At 32.4% G+C, this 12857-nt stretch overlaps 2 protein-coding genes across 2 annotated transcripts; both read right to left on the bottom strand.

The window, feature by feature from the left end:
* Nucleotides 1–305: 305 nt before the first annotated feature.
* On the bottom strand, nt 306–4073 carry LOC131648086 (equilibrative nucleotide transporter 3-like). The gene is made up of 10 exons (XM_058917878.1): nt 3991–4073; nt 3280–3344; nt 3070–3174; nt 2712–2867; nt 2184–2327; nt 1794–1899; nt 1501–1673; nt 1231–1391; nt 774–1032; nt 306–698 (listed from the first exon to the last, which is right to left on the bottom strand). Exons 2-10 carry the CDS (start codon nt 3310–3312, stop codon nt 591–593), a joined length of 1245 nt encoding a protein of 414 aa, XP_058773861.1. The 5' UTR covers nt 3313–3344; nt 3991–4073; the 3' UTR covers nt 306–590.
* A 5201-nt stretch (nt 4074–9274) lies between these two features.
* Nucleotides 9275–11527, bottom strand: LOC131648085 (cytochrome b6-f complex iron-sulfur subunit, chloroplastic). Its single transcript, XM_058917877.1, has 5 exons — nt 11319–11527; nt 10997–11241; nt 10304–10421; nt 9633–9815; nt 9275–9542 (listed from the first exon to the last, which is right to left on the bottom strand). Exons 1-5 carry the CDS (start codon nt 11355–11357, stop codon nt 9435–9437), a joined length of 693 nt encoding a protein of 230 aa, XP_058773860.1. The 5' UTR covers nt 11358–11527; the 3' UTR covers nt 9275–9434.
* Nucleotides 11528–12857: the final 1330 nt, after the last annotated feature.

Genomic DNA, 12857 nt, shown 5'->3' with positions numbered 1-12857 from the left:
GAAAATAATATATTGTCCTAATTCGAGTCAACAGAAGTTGTGATTCAACTCAAGGAGTATTGTGATTCGAGTCACACATATCCTTAATTCAAGTCAACTTAATTGATGAAAAATCCATATTTCAAATCGATGTTTGATTCAAATCAGCCATATGCATGATTCGAATCAAGCTTTCAAAAAAATACTTGATTTAAGTTTTTTGACTTGTGATTTAAGACACATACGAGATGTTGACTTTGACCAACTTGTTCAAGTTTTAAAAACACATTATCATGAATTCAAGTACTATTTATTAAATGAGAGGGTGACTCAAGGTATTGTTCTAATCAAATAAATGAATTAGATAAATTACACACAAATTGAAATAATACCATATCAAATTACAATTATCAAAAATTAAACAGAACGTCAAAATAAAGATAATACCAACTAACTAATTTCACCCCAACCATATAAATAAATGACACATACACATAACTATTATGTGTCATTTAAATATATCACTAAAAAAATAAATACTACTTTTATTTTTTTTTCTTACAAACATGGCGTCAATCATAATCATTCCTTTGTTAGTTTTAACTAAGATCTTACCAACCTTTACCTATCAACCACAACCAGTCTAAAGTCACCCCTGCAAAAATACCACCTAATAGAAACAACACCAACAGATTCCCCAATGCATTTTGTTCTGGACCCTGCAAAAATATAATATATCAAAATATGACATTTTAACATGCCTCAACTTGAATAAAGACTTAATATACTCTCACCTTGTAACCCTTTGGTGCAGATGTCATAACACAAACAGTGAGGTAACCATTGGATAACCCCAAGAATGATGTCAACATTATCATCCATCCTTGGTCACCATATTTTGCAGTGAAATAAAATGCCGGAACAAGTAAAAAACGACATAGAATAACTATTGTGATCAACTTTCTTGACTCCAATTTCAGGAATTCTAAGAGTGGAATGTATCTTCCTATTAGATCCCACACATTATACATTGCAACTAACACAAGTGCATACCTATAAAATTGGACCAATAATTATTTTAGTGGTGAATATAAGTACATAATACACATCATCATTATTTTGAATCAGTGGACTTACGGTCACGATACATAAAAATCCAACATTTATTGGTTTGATATAAAAAAATTATAAACGTAAATATAAAATTTTGAAATTATGAAATATTTAAAATGCACGAAGTGATGAACATACCACGTTCCCAAACTATGTGCTCCAGTATCTTCAAAAAGAAATCCAGGAAAAATAGATAGCGTCAATGCATATATTAGAAACATGTCAAGTAAATAATCAATGTTTTCAAATAACAATTGCTTGTTTCCTTTCCTCTCTTGTGCTTTTGTATGATCCACATCCTAAAAAAATTAGGAAATTCTTGTCACATAAAGGTGAGTTATAAATATCGAAAAAATTTGAGACAAATTTGAAAGATAAACTAATTAAAAGGGATGGAAAAAATAATACTTCTTTGTCTATTGTTTGGATGCCACTTGCTGCAAGATCTTGTAAAACAGTTTTGCTTCCTTCCGATACTGCTTTTGTACGGTAGTACTTCACAATTGGTATTTTAGGAAAAACAAATGCGTAGAGAAGGACACACAAAAGTTCAAAGAATGTTGATATTGCAAAGAATAGTACTGCAATGACAATATACAACATGGTGAATAAGGAAAAGGTTATAATTATGTATAATTCAATAAAAAAATTAAAATGAAACATCATTAATATAACGATGGAGAAAGAAAAGTTGAACTTACTGGCTCCTTTTCTAAGACCGCCCCTAGAATTGTTAAATGTTGCTTTTGTGATTAACCTTAAACCAGATGTTAATACACCAGATGCTGCCAAACCAGCAAGAAAAGACTGTAACAGTAAAATTACATTAAATAAAATCATTTGCTAAATGCATCTTTAATTATAGAGAAGCGATTATAATAAAAATCAAGTGATTAGCCTAAGTGATTAAGCAATTTCAGTTAGGAAAGAATGGTTGAGAATTCAAATTCAAATTCAAATCCCAATTGAAACAATATTCAATCTAACTTTATTTATCTTTCAACCTTATTTTAAATTCCAAAAAGTTAAGGACAAAATAGCTATTAAGGTTGCATAATATAATTTATAAGTATAAGATCAATATAGTTGACCTGAATGAATTCGGATTGCATGTAAGACAAATCTCCCACCATTCCACCTTGAACATGAGCATCTGCAACCCCAAATGCACCACTAATTGCACATATACCAATAAAAGTTCCAAGTCCTCCTTTACCTGAAGTTGCTAAATTCAACTACAACAAATACCATGAAAAATTCATCAAATCAAAACCATCTTTAACTAACTAATAAATATCACTCTCGAGAGTTGATTCTAGGTGATTTTTAGATTGAAATTTATTGTTCAACTCACTTTTAAATTGTACGTTTGGTTCTCTTGAATTAGTCGGTCGCAAGACCGGATATTAAGATTTCAAAAAATATATATCTTGAGACAGAAGATACAAATTCTAACTTCAAATAAAATCAATTCAGAAGACAAAATCACTTCTACTGTTTAAAAATCAAATACCTCAAAATCATCTAAAATCAATTCTACATATTTAAAATTATTCTTGTAGAGGTGGAACCAAACATAAAATAAAATTAATTCAACAATATGAATATATAGGACTTACTATTAACACCAATAGAGTGGATATGAAAAAGAGAGAATATCCAAACAGATTTCTTAATCTAGTATTAACTTTTGCTTCATTATACGAAAGTATAAAAAGTGTTCCAACTGCAAATGGCTGGTATACAAGTGTAAACACCCTGGATGGATGATATTTCTGCACAAAAAGAAATATATTAAATTACAAAAAAAAAAGGTGACATGCATTATGCATATCTGAGTTTAAAAATAATTTATAAAAAAATGTAATTTTATTATTGTAATTTAATCATTACCAATAAAAAAAATATGTTCAAAATTGTTTCTCATAAACTATATTTTATAAAATTAAAATAAATTATTAAAATTAAATAAATTACCGGAAACAATTCCATATAGTAATCTTCTATTGTGAGCATACTATTCCAAGAGAAAAGACATCCATTGCCAAGAAGCCAACAAACCACTATAGCAACATATTTTCCCTATGAATTGTTAAAAACAAATAAAAATCAAATTAATAAGAAGAAAAAACTCAATTTACATTCTAAATATAAAACAATAGTAGATGAAAATTAAGAAAATAAAACCTTAAGACGCGATGGAGGCTCAGTATCGACCATAGCTCTATGGTGGATTATTCTTTTGAATCAAACTTCAAAAAAAAATGCAGACAACCTCAATTCAAAATCAGGTTCAATGTGTATATATAACTCCAAATAAGTCAACTATTGTCAATAATATATATTAAAGTATCCTTAATAATATACTCAAAATAATAATGGAAATCAATAAAGTTGAAATTATAGAATAGAGAGTTTAAGGTAAATACTAAATTGTTTAGTAGGGACAATAATTCAATAGAAATGGCATGTAAGCTGTCAAAGCATGTGTACAATTACTATAAAACAGCTCTAAAATCGACAATATATTATTAAATAATTAAAAATATATAATTTTCCATCAACACAATTATCATTATATATAATCAAATTATACAAAAATTATAAAAATAGTAATTCGTATATCCACTTTTTTAATATAATAGTAATACCAAAAAAGTGGATATTCTCTCTTTAAGTCCAAAAAAGTGAATTATACCCATCGGTGAAATACCAAAAAAGTGAATTATACGTATAGATTAAATGGTAGTTAAACATGAAGATGGTAATTCATCGGTGTGAACATAAACTTTAATTTCAAAAATAGTTGTAAATCACATAAAGGAAGATAGGACAAACACCTTAGGAAGACAATAACCATTAATATATATTAGAGAAAAAGATGGAGATGGAGCTTACTATTTTATTAGAGGTAACATGAAGGAACTACAAAAGCGTTGAGAAAGAGAAACATGAACTGTAAGAAGGAAGAGTGAAGAATCTTCCTTATATATGAATAAAGTATGATTTAGATGTGCTTAAATAATATTTTATCATTAGTCGTTTATTTCAAACTTATCATTATCAATGTGAATTCAACGTTACATAAATTTCTTTTCATACGGTGCTCTGCCGTTACGTGCACCACCATAGTTACTTCAACCTTAACGTCGGCTAGACTCTAGAGTACATTTATTTTAAAATATTTTTTATCTAATGAATTTTTATTCTTTTGATTTTGGTGTATATACCATTTTGGTCATTTATTTTAAATTTAAAAATATACTAGTTTTCAATTTGAATATGTTTCATATATATAAAAAGGGAAAAAGATTGGGAGGCAAGTTAAATAGGGTGAGTTTGTTTTAACTTAGTAAGACGTGCAAATGTCAACATTGAGAAAATGCATAAAATCATTATTGCCATATTTTTATGAAACAATTATTTCCAATTGCATTCATTTCACTATCAATATATAATATATGTCCTTAATCCATTAATTCATTAATTGAAATTAGTCAATTTTTATAAATATGTGACAATAATTTGATATGTATTGTCAACATAATCAACACCATTTGGTTTCATTGCACCCAAAGTCATTTTTCAGGATGCCAAGCCGAATCTTGCATCTACTAAAGCTTGGATTCTCATTGGATCTGTCATCTCTGAAAATGCCACCAACATTTTTTCTGACCCCTCAATTAGGAATTTTGTTATTCTGAAGACTTTTGATCAAGTGAATTTGCATTCTCCTAAATACTATTTTGTTAAAGAAATTCTATGGTCTCCCTTTTATTGAGCTGGTGGAAGTGTAACACGGATGTCACGCGTCGTGGTTCCCTTGGCATTGTTTTTGGTACTAGTGTGTTTAATTAGAAACCATCGAGCAAATTTCTTGAGAGGTTTCACTTTGAACATTGGATCCAATACTATTTTGTATGCGGAGCTTGTAGGTGTCATCCATGCCATTGGGTGTGCTTTTATTCGTGGTTGACATAATTTAAGGATTAAAACGGATTCCAAAATAGTTATTTCTGCTTACAGCGCTTCTTATCTTGTGCCTTGGTGTTTAAGAAATATATGGAATAATTGTATGATGATTACCACGTACATGTGTTTTACTATCTCTCATATTTATAAGGAAGACAACACCTTAGCCAATAAGTTAGCAAATATAGGTCTTAGCTTGTCTGGTTTTAATTGGTTGGATAGGCTCCCCATCGAGGATTGACCTTTCAATAACCATGAAAGGTTGGGTCTCCCTAACTTTAGGCTTTGTCACTCTTGAAGGGTTTGGTTCCCCCCTTTATATTGGTTCCCTTTTCTCTTTCAATAGATTGGTGTTGCTCACCTTTGTTTAAAAAAAGTTTGTATTCTAAGATGACTTCAAAATATACTATACCTGTAACAAGTTTTATTCTATTATACTGAGATATATATTACTCTCTTAATCTCAGGAAGCATCATACTTTGATGTTTAGGTCAATATTGAAAAGGCACAATAATCTTTTAGCATGCAATAATATTGTATTATTTTATCTTCAACATCCACACTCTTTAGGTTATAAATACGAAAGTACAAGTATAATACCAATACCCTATTGAGTATGATATTGTGTTATGAAAGTACTTATGATTAATTGTAATTACTCTCTTAAAAGATTTATCACATTTTCATTTACTCAAGATAGTTATCAAAGAGAAGAAGGAGTAAGATGACATTGTCTTAAATGTGGGTGTAGACGTATAATTAGTGATTCAAAAGAAGTAGAACGTCATTTAAACAGAAGGTGTTTTACGAAAAATATTGGGTTTGGACATGTTGTACCTTTGATTTATTGCTTTAGGTCAAACAACATGGGTAATACAATATGTATTTTGTGACGAGGCATCGTGTGGAACAAGATGTTCCAAAATATATGCATCATTTTGCCTCAGATTGTTAGTTAGAGTTTGTGCGTAAACCAATGCAAGATTATGTTAGATTCCAAGGAGATTTGTTGTTGTATCTTTTAGCAATATGTTATTTAGTAAGATTTGCTGAAAAGATTTAGTAAGATCAAATCAAACTAAATGAAGATTTAAACTGAATAAAGATCAAACTAAATCAAATCTAATCTTCATCATTATCAAATCTTCTATTATCAATTCAAATGCCCATTAAAGAAAATCCCAGCAGATGAATTTTTATATAAAGACTCATCCTAATAACGAAAGAAGTAGAGGATAAGCTAAGATTTTAAAATCTAGTGTATTAGGGTTTTTTCTTTGAGTCTTTGTTCTCGTTGTTTACTGTATACCTATATAGAGGTTGGTTATGTTAGTTGAGTTGTAATTCACCAAACTTTAAATATATTTTTTATTTGTTCTAAAGCCAAAGAGGCTTGGGAGATCCCCAAAAATGCTCATGAGGGCTCATCCAAGTTCATATGTCAAGATTGCAGCTTCTCACTACCAAATTGAGAGTTTTAGAATGAAGGAAGATGAATTGATCTCTGACTTCAATATTCTCCTTTGTGACATAGCCAACACTTATTTTTCCTTGGGAGAGAAGATATCTGAAAAAAAGCTTGTCAGAAAAATCTTCAGATCACTACCGAAGATGTTTGAGCAAGTATACTAAGTACTTATTTATGTTGAACACATTGGATATATAACTTATTAACTTTTAACTTACTTATAATGTGTTTCGATATAGGACATTTAATACCTACTATTTTCAAAACACTATTGAACAAGCAAATACCCGACACATACTTGCCTATATTTCACCATGGTTCAAGCAACAAGTGTTGCACCGACTCCACAGACAATACATTTGAGAAACTTGTATGAAGGCCCTATTCAATAAGCGAATAAACGACACACCTACTTTGTGATTGAATATAAATTTTACACTCATACATAGACCGAAGGGAAAAAACCATAAAAAGTGGCGGGTACTTGTAAAAGGAGTTATAAATGGTGGCGAAGATAACTTATATGGTATCATTAGCATATTTACGAGTTGCTATACAATTATTTAATCTCGAAAAACAAAATGGTCTTGTTTTATTATAATTGGTATGATTCATTTTCTAGAGGATCAAAAATAGATAAAAAAAATATAACATTGTAGAGATTTGAATGGATAAAAGGTAAAAACATTATGACCATTTCATAATGGCACATTCTGCAAGGCAAGTTTATTACTTTCCTTATCCTTCAATTTAGCAACGTAAGCAATGGTGATGTGTTGTAATAAAATCAAAACCACTTGATCATATTGAAACTGACGATCATATGGAAGATGTTGCTTACCAAGATGATGAAATATCATATATTAATTATGTGATTGAAGTTGAACAAATTACAAATTTGTGTGATAATATGGTTGAGGGACAGCAACTTGATGTGTCTATTTCGTTGTCAGAAAAAAATATGGATGAAGACAATTTGGATCAAAAGATTGTAACATAATAGAGTAACATAATGAAGATTAGGAGGATACACAATTTGAATAGACCGCTTTTGTAAATATCGGGTAATCATATATTACTCAAATTAAATAATATTTTGTGGATGCATCAATTTTGTTGCTCAAATCATATAATATTTTTATTTATAATACATATTGTATCAATTTATTAATTATTTTATATTCTTTTATCAAAATAGACAAAAGCCTCCCGACCCGATAAAGGTATTCTTTTCCATTTCATACACATGTATTCTCATCAGCCCAGCAGCATGGGGGATCCCGCACCCCACATCCCCCACATGTACCCTCATCATGCATGCATTCAGAGGATCTTGTATCCCAAATACACCACATGTACCCTCATCATCTCAATTGGAGATGGGTGATTGTACTTTGCTGAATCACGAGGAGGAGGATAACATTGACCATGAGGATGTGATTGTGATGCAGGATGAGTATCAAAAGATTGATGGAAGATGTGTTATTGACATGGCAATAAAACCCAGACCCACGGGTATCCACCCGAACTCGCCCCGAAGTTGACGGGGAAAACCCACTTTGACTGGATTTGGGTTCGGATTTGGGTTTTCCCCGATTAGAAAACATGGGGATGGGTCGGGTAATGGGGACACTAGTACCCACCCCGAACCCGCCCCGTTTATTTTAATATGTACATTATTATTTATATTTCATAATTTATATTATTAAATATGTGGCTAATGTTTTAATAATTTGATTTGTATTTATTATTTTAAATATTTGAAATATATGTATGAAATTTTTTAAGATTGTTTTATTTTGTTATTTATAATGTAATTTGATTTTTGAAAAAGTAAATATTTTTATTAAAAAAATTGATTTTATGAAATACATGGTGGCGAGACGGGGATACCCGAACCCAACCCGAACCCGTTAAGGACGGGTTTGGGTTTTAATTCCCCATCCCCATTTGGATTTGGGGCGGATAACGGGGATTGATTGGGGATTCGGGTTTGGGTTTGGGGGAGGTAAAAACCGTCCCCGACCCGCCCCGTTGCCATGCCAACTTATTATGCCTTAAGTTTCTTTTTTATATTTTAAGTATATACATGTTACCATTTTTTAAATTTAATACTTATTCAAATTACTATTGTTTAGTTTCTTGTCAAGTAGGCCTGCTCTAGTAAGCATAAAAAAGGTAATTCATGAATTATATAAAAAAATCTTGGAAGACATTTGGAGAACTTGTGATGAAGAATAACAAATTGTATAAGGATTTCTTTTTAAGTAATTATTGTTTTACTTATTTTCTTGTTTTAATTATCTAATTTTTTTTTCCAACATTATAGAAGAACTATACCAGAGACATAAGAGATGAAATTACGATTGAGAATAATTTTCGAAAGAGAGCATTAACTCGATTTTATGACATGCTTAGGCGTTCTAGACTTGGATGGGGCAAGAAGTATTTCCTAAATTGTTTTCTTATTTTTTCTTATTTCATAAATTGTTTGCTTATTGGGATTGATATGCATTTAATGCAAAATATAAAAAAGCAAAGAAAGACATTCCTTTACCTACATCGTTTTATTTTTTTGGTGCGATTGAATTTAAAAAAAAAAAACGTATCATTGTAATGATGAACTAGTAACAACAAATTGTTGGAACCATTCCTTTAGCTCAATGATCATGACATTGAATAGCATTTCTCATAAATATTAGACGAGTCTTATCATCAAACTATCTGTTATGCAATTGGAATTATTCACTCACCACATTGAAGAATGTCTTTTACTTATACCAGCATCAATACACATAATATTAATTTGATTACAAAATGTGTTTATGCATTAATACAAAACAGACATGTTTGAATTTCATATTTGAATATATATCACATATAGGGACAAGCTTAACAAGTCTAAGACCACCATGGAGCATCACCTGTTCTGAAATCTGTTTCAACCCAAGGAACAAACACAACCTTCCCATCTTCCAATCCAACATCACAATGTGCCAATGCAAGAGACTGTCCAACAAAATAAGCAACAATATTCATTACTACAAATGCTTATGTACAGGTAGTAGGTCAAATGATAAAAAATTTCAATTTGCTTACCAAAGGTGCAGGTCCTCTCACAACTCTTCCTTGGTCATTGTACTGAGATCCATGGCAAGGGCAGATGAACTTGTTCTCAGCTTGATTAAATGGCACGACACACCCGAGATGAGTGCATACGGCGTTAATTGCAAAAGTTGCAAGTGTTCTGTCTTTCTCTACCACAAGGTAGGTAGGATCACCCTGTTATATAAAACCATGAAAGTAGTTATTGTGGTTGAAATGGAAGATTAGAGATACTCATTTTTACTCTTCCAAATAGTTTCTTAAGTGCTTATTGATAAGTTTTTATGCATAAGTTATTTTTATAAATTCTACAAACAACTTATGAAACAGCTTATAACGTAGAGTGTGTTTGGATTGATGGAATATGATGGAATGAAGTAGAATGGAATAAAGTTATGTTCCATCATTTGGATTTATTAAAAAAATGATGGAATGGAGCGGTATCAGATCGAATGCATTACATCCCATTCTATCACTTTTTGTACCCTTTGATTTGGGCAGAATGACATAATTACTTCGTTCCATCGTGACATACCTAAACAATGGAATAACATCTTTATTCCATTCTGCTATGTTCCGTTCTATTCCATTCCACTCCACTCCATTATTTTTTAGTATCCAAATATAGCCGTAATGTTTTAATCAATTAATGATTGTACACTTACCTTTAATCCTTGTGTAAGAGTACGGTCGCCAGGTCCATGAACCTTGAGCCATTCCGATGCAACTACATCATTGCCAATGGCATCCTTGGCAACGGTACCACCAGTTGAAGAACCTGAGCTGTAATTTTTTTCCAAGACAGGTTAAAAATTTGGTATATGAAGAATCATATAACTTTTGGATGCCAAATGCAAAAGATAACTAGTTTATAGTAGACTACTAATAGTTCTCTTGTATGATATATCTTATAAGTGTATGTTTGGTATTGCATTGAGTTTGCCATAACCACGGTAAGATCATCGTGATTCTGTCAACCAATAGTGATACCAAACATACACTTAGACACTGACATTTCAAATTGAAAATATGATTGTAACACTGGCATGTATTGGTGTATGACATTAACACGAAATTTATACATGCGTTAAGACACAAACAATTATATTTCCCAGTTTATTATCATTGTCTATGTATCAGAATCGGTATCATGTTCGAGGTTTGTGTCAAACATATAGAAATCCTTAACCTACACACCAATCCACACAATTGTACAACCCAATACATCATCAACAAGTCTCACCAACCAGAAAACAAAACCTTAATTTTAGTAACAACAAAAACTACTATATTATAAATGCATGTTAGTACTAAACTTGAATTACTTATTAACAAGAAATCAAAAACAAAAAACATACCCTGGAGGTACAAGGAAGGAACCATATGGAACAAGCATTCCAGCAGTAGGAAGTGAAAGAGCACCAAGAAGAAGCAAATTCAAGGTCTTCCTCTTACTCAAATCAGGTACACGATCAGCAGGAAGGCTGGTAGCTTGGCAAGTAATTTTCATTCCCTTATTACCCTTCCCAACCATCTGTGTCCTTGTTGGTTTCACAAGAAAAGCTACTGAGGGACATGAAATTCCACTCTTTCCAGAACATAGCTGAAATCAAAAAATCAAAATGACCCTTTAGTTCAGATCATAAAAAAATAAAATTTTTGATGATTTTTTAGTGTTACCTGAGATGGGGTTGTGGGAGATAGAGTGGTGGAAGACATGGTAGAAGCTCTTGATGAAGAAGATTCTGTTGGTTTGTGAATGAGAGGTGAATGTAATAATAAGATGATGTTCTTGTTTGGTTTTTTTAAAATCTTAAACGACCACCACAACTGGTAAGTGGATAAGGCGCTAAGGCCATGTATGTAGGTGCCACATATTCTTCGGCCAATCACAACCAGCAACTACAAATTAAGGGGATTATGTTTTTTTATTGTTCAAAATGTTTTTTACACTTATATTCTATAATGTGGGCTTTTTTTTTGGTTTTTCATTTAGCCCACTTATTTTGGGCTCGTACCAGATTTAAGTTTGGGCTTCAAGTCAGATACTTTCAAAAAGGCAATTTCTTTTGACAATTTCTTTGCAAACCCCCCAAGGGGGAGAACCCTACTAAAAACTCCAAAATATCCCTGCTTCGGAGATGCATCTCCGAAGTAATTTTTTTTCCAGATTTTTCTAGAATTCGGAGATGCATATTCGAAAACTTCAATTGAGGGTGTTTCAGGAGATGCATCTCCGAAAACACCATTTTCACATTTTTGGGTGTTTCAGAGATGCATCTCCGAAATATGCAGAAAGCTATCTTTTTTGTTTTTGTTTTCTAAACAATGTTTAGTTCCGTATTTTAAATTAAACGACAATATAACACGTAAATGTCAAAAAATAGGACAGCAATTGGGGGTGTTTAGTCCCGTATTTTCTACTACTTTTTTTGATATAAACTAAATATAACACGCATAATGGAATAAAATACTAATATTATATATTCAACTAATAGTGTACGTAAATGTCAAAAAATACAACCCGAATACAATAAAGCCAACAATGAAAAATAAACCAGAACCAGCTACTGAGTATGCCTAACCCTAACTCTCTAGGACCTCATCTGCCTAGTATATGCTGACGCACCGGCCGCGTCACCGACCATCCTCTCCATGATGGCAACTGCCTCTGGACCGCCGTGCGCAATGATACTTCGGTCCAATGCGTCCCGCCCAAGCATCTTTATCCCCTGGCATATCAGAAGGAGATCAGTGGCATGATCATCCTCGGTCTGCTGGTTCTCCAAGATCTCCTCGTGTGCTGGCCTAGGAGCTCCGGGAGCGTCGGGTGTCAGCAGAGGATGTGACACCCGATAGAACCATGTCACGTACCCCTCCACACAATGCCACTCCTTGGTGGCCTGCATACGCTGATACTCCTCTGGGACCAAATGATGGGCCAAGTCCTAAAATATAGCAGTGAGCTCCACTCGAGTAACTGTATCGGGAGAAGCCTCAAATGGTGACCTCGGTATCATCTGCACACGTGCAAACTGCCTCATGCACCGCTCTGGCAGATACCTCACCAAGGTGTTGGCCCCGCATGTCAATCATCCGGAGTATAACGCGATGCGGTCGAATGAGACAACAACACATTAGTCGGTGAACGACATCCAACAGATGTCATCGTGAGCTATGCGGTCGAGGTACACGCGATATGGTGGCACTGTGTTGTTC

The sequence above is a fragment of the Vicia villosa genome, linkage group LG2, assembly GCF_029867415.1.
Source record: "Vicia villosa cultivar HV-30 ecotype Madison, WI linkage group LG2, Vvil1.0, whole genome shotgun sequence".
NCBI classification, from domain to species: Eukaryota; Viridiplantae; Streptophyta; class Magnoliopsida; order Fabales; family Fabaceae; genus Vicia; species Vicia villosa.
Note: the sequence above shows the minus strand (reverse complement) of the source record. Positions and strands in the feature narration are given on the sequence as shown.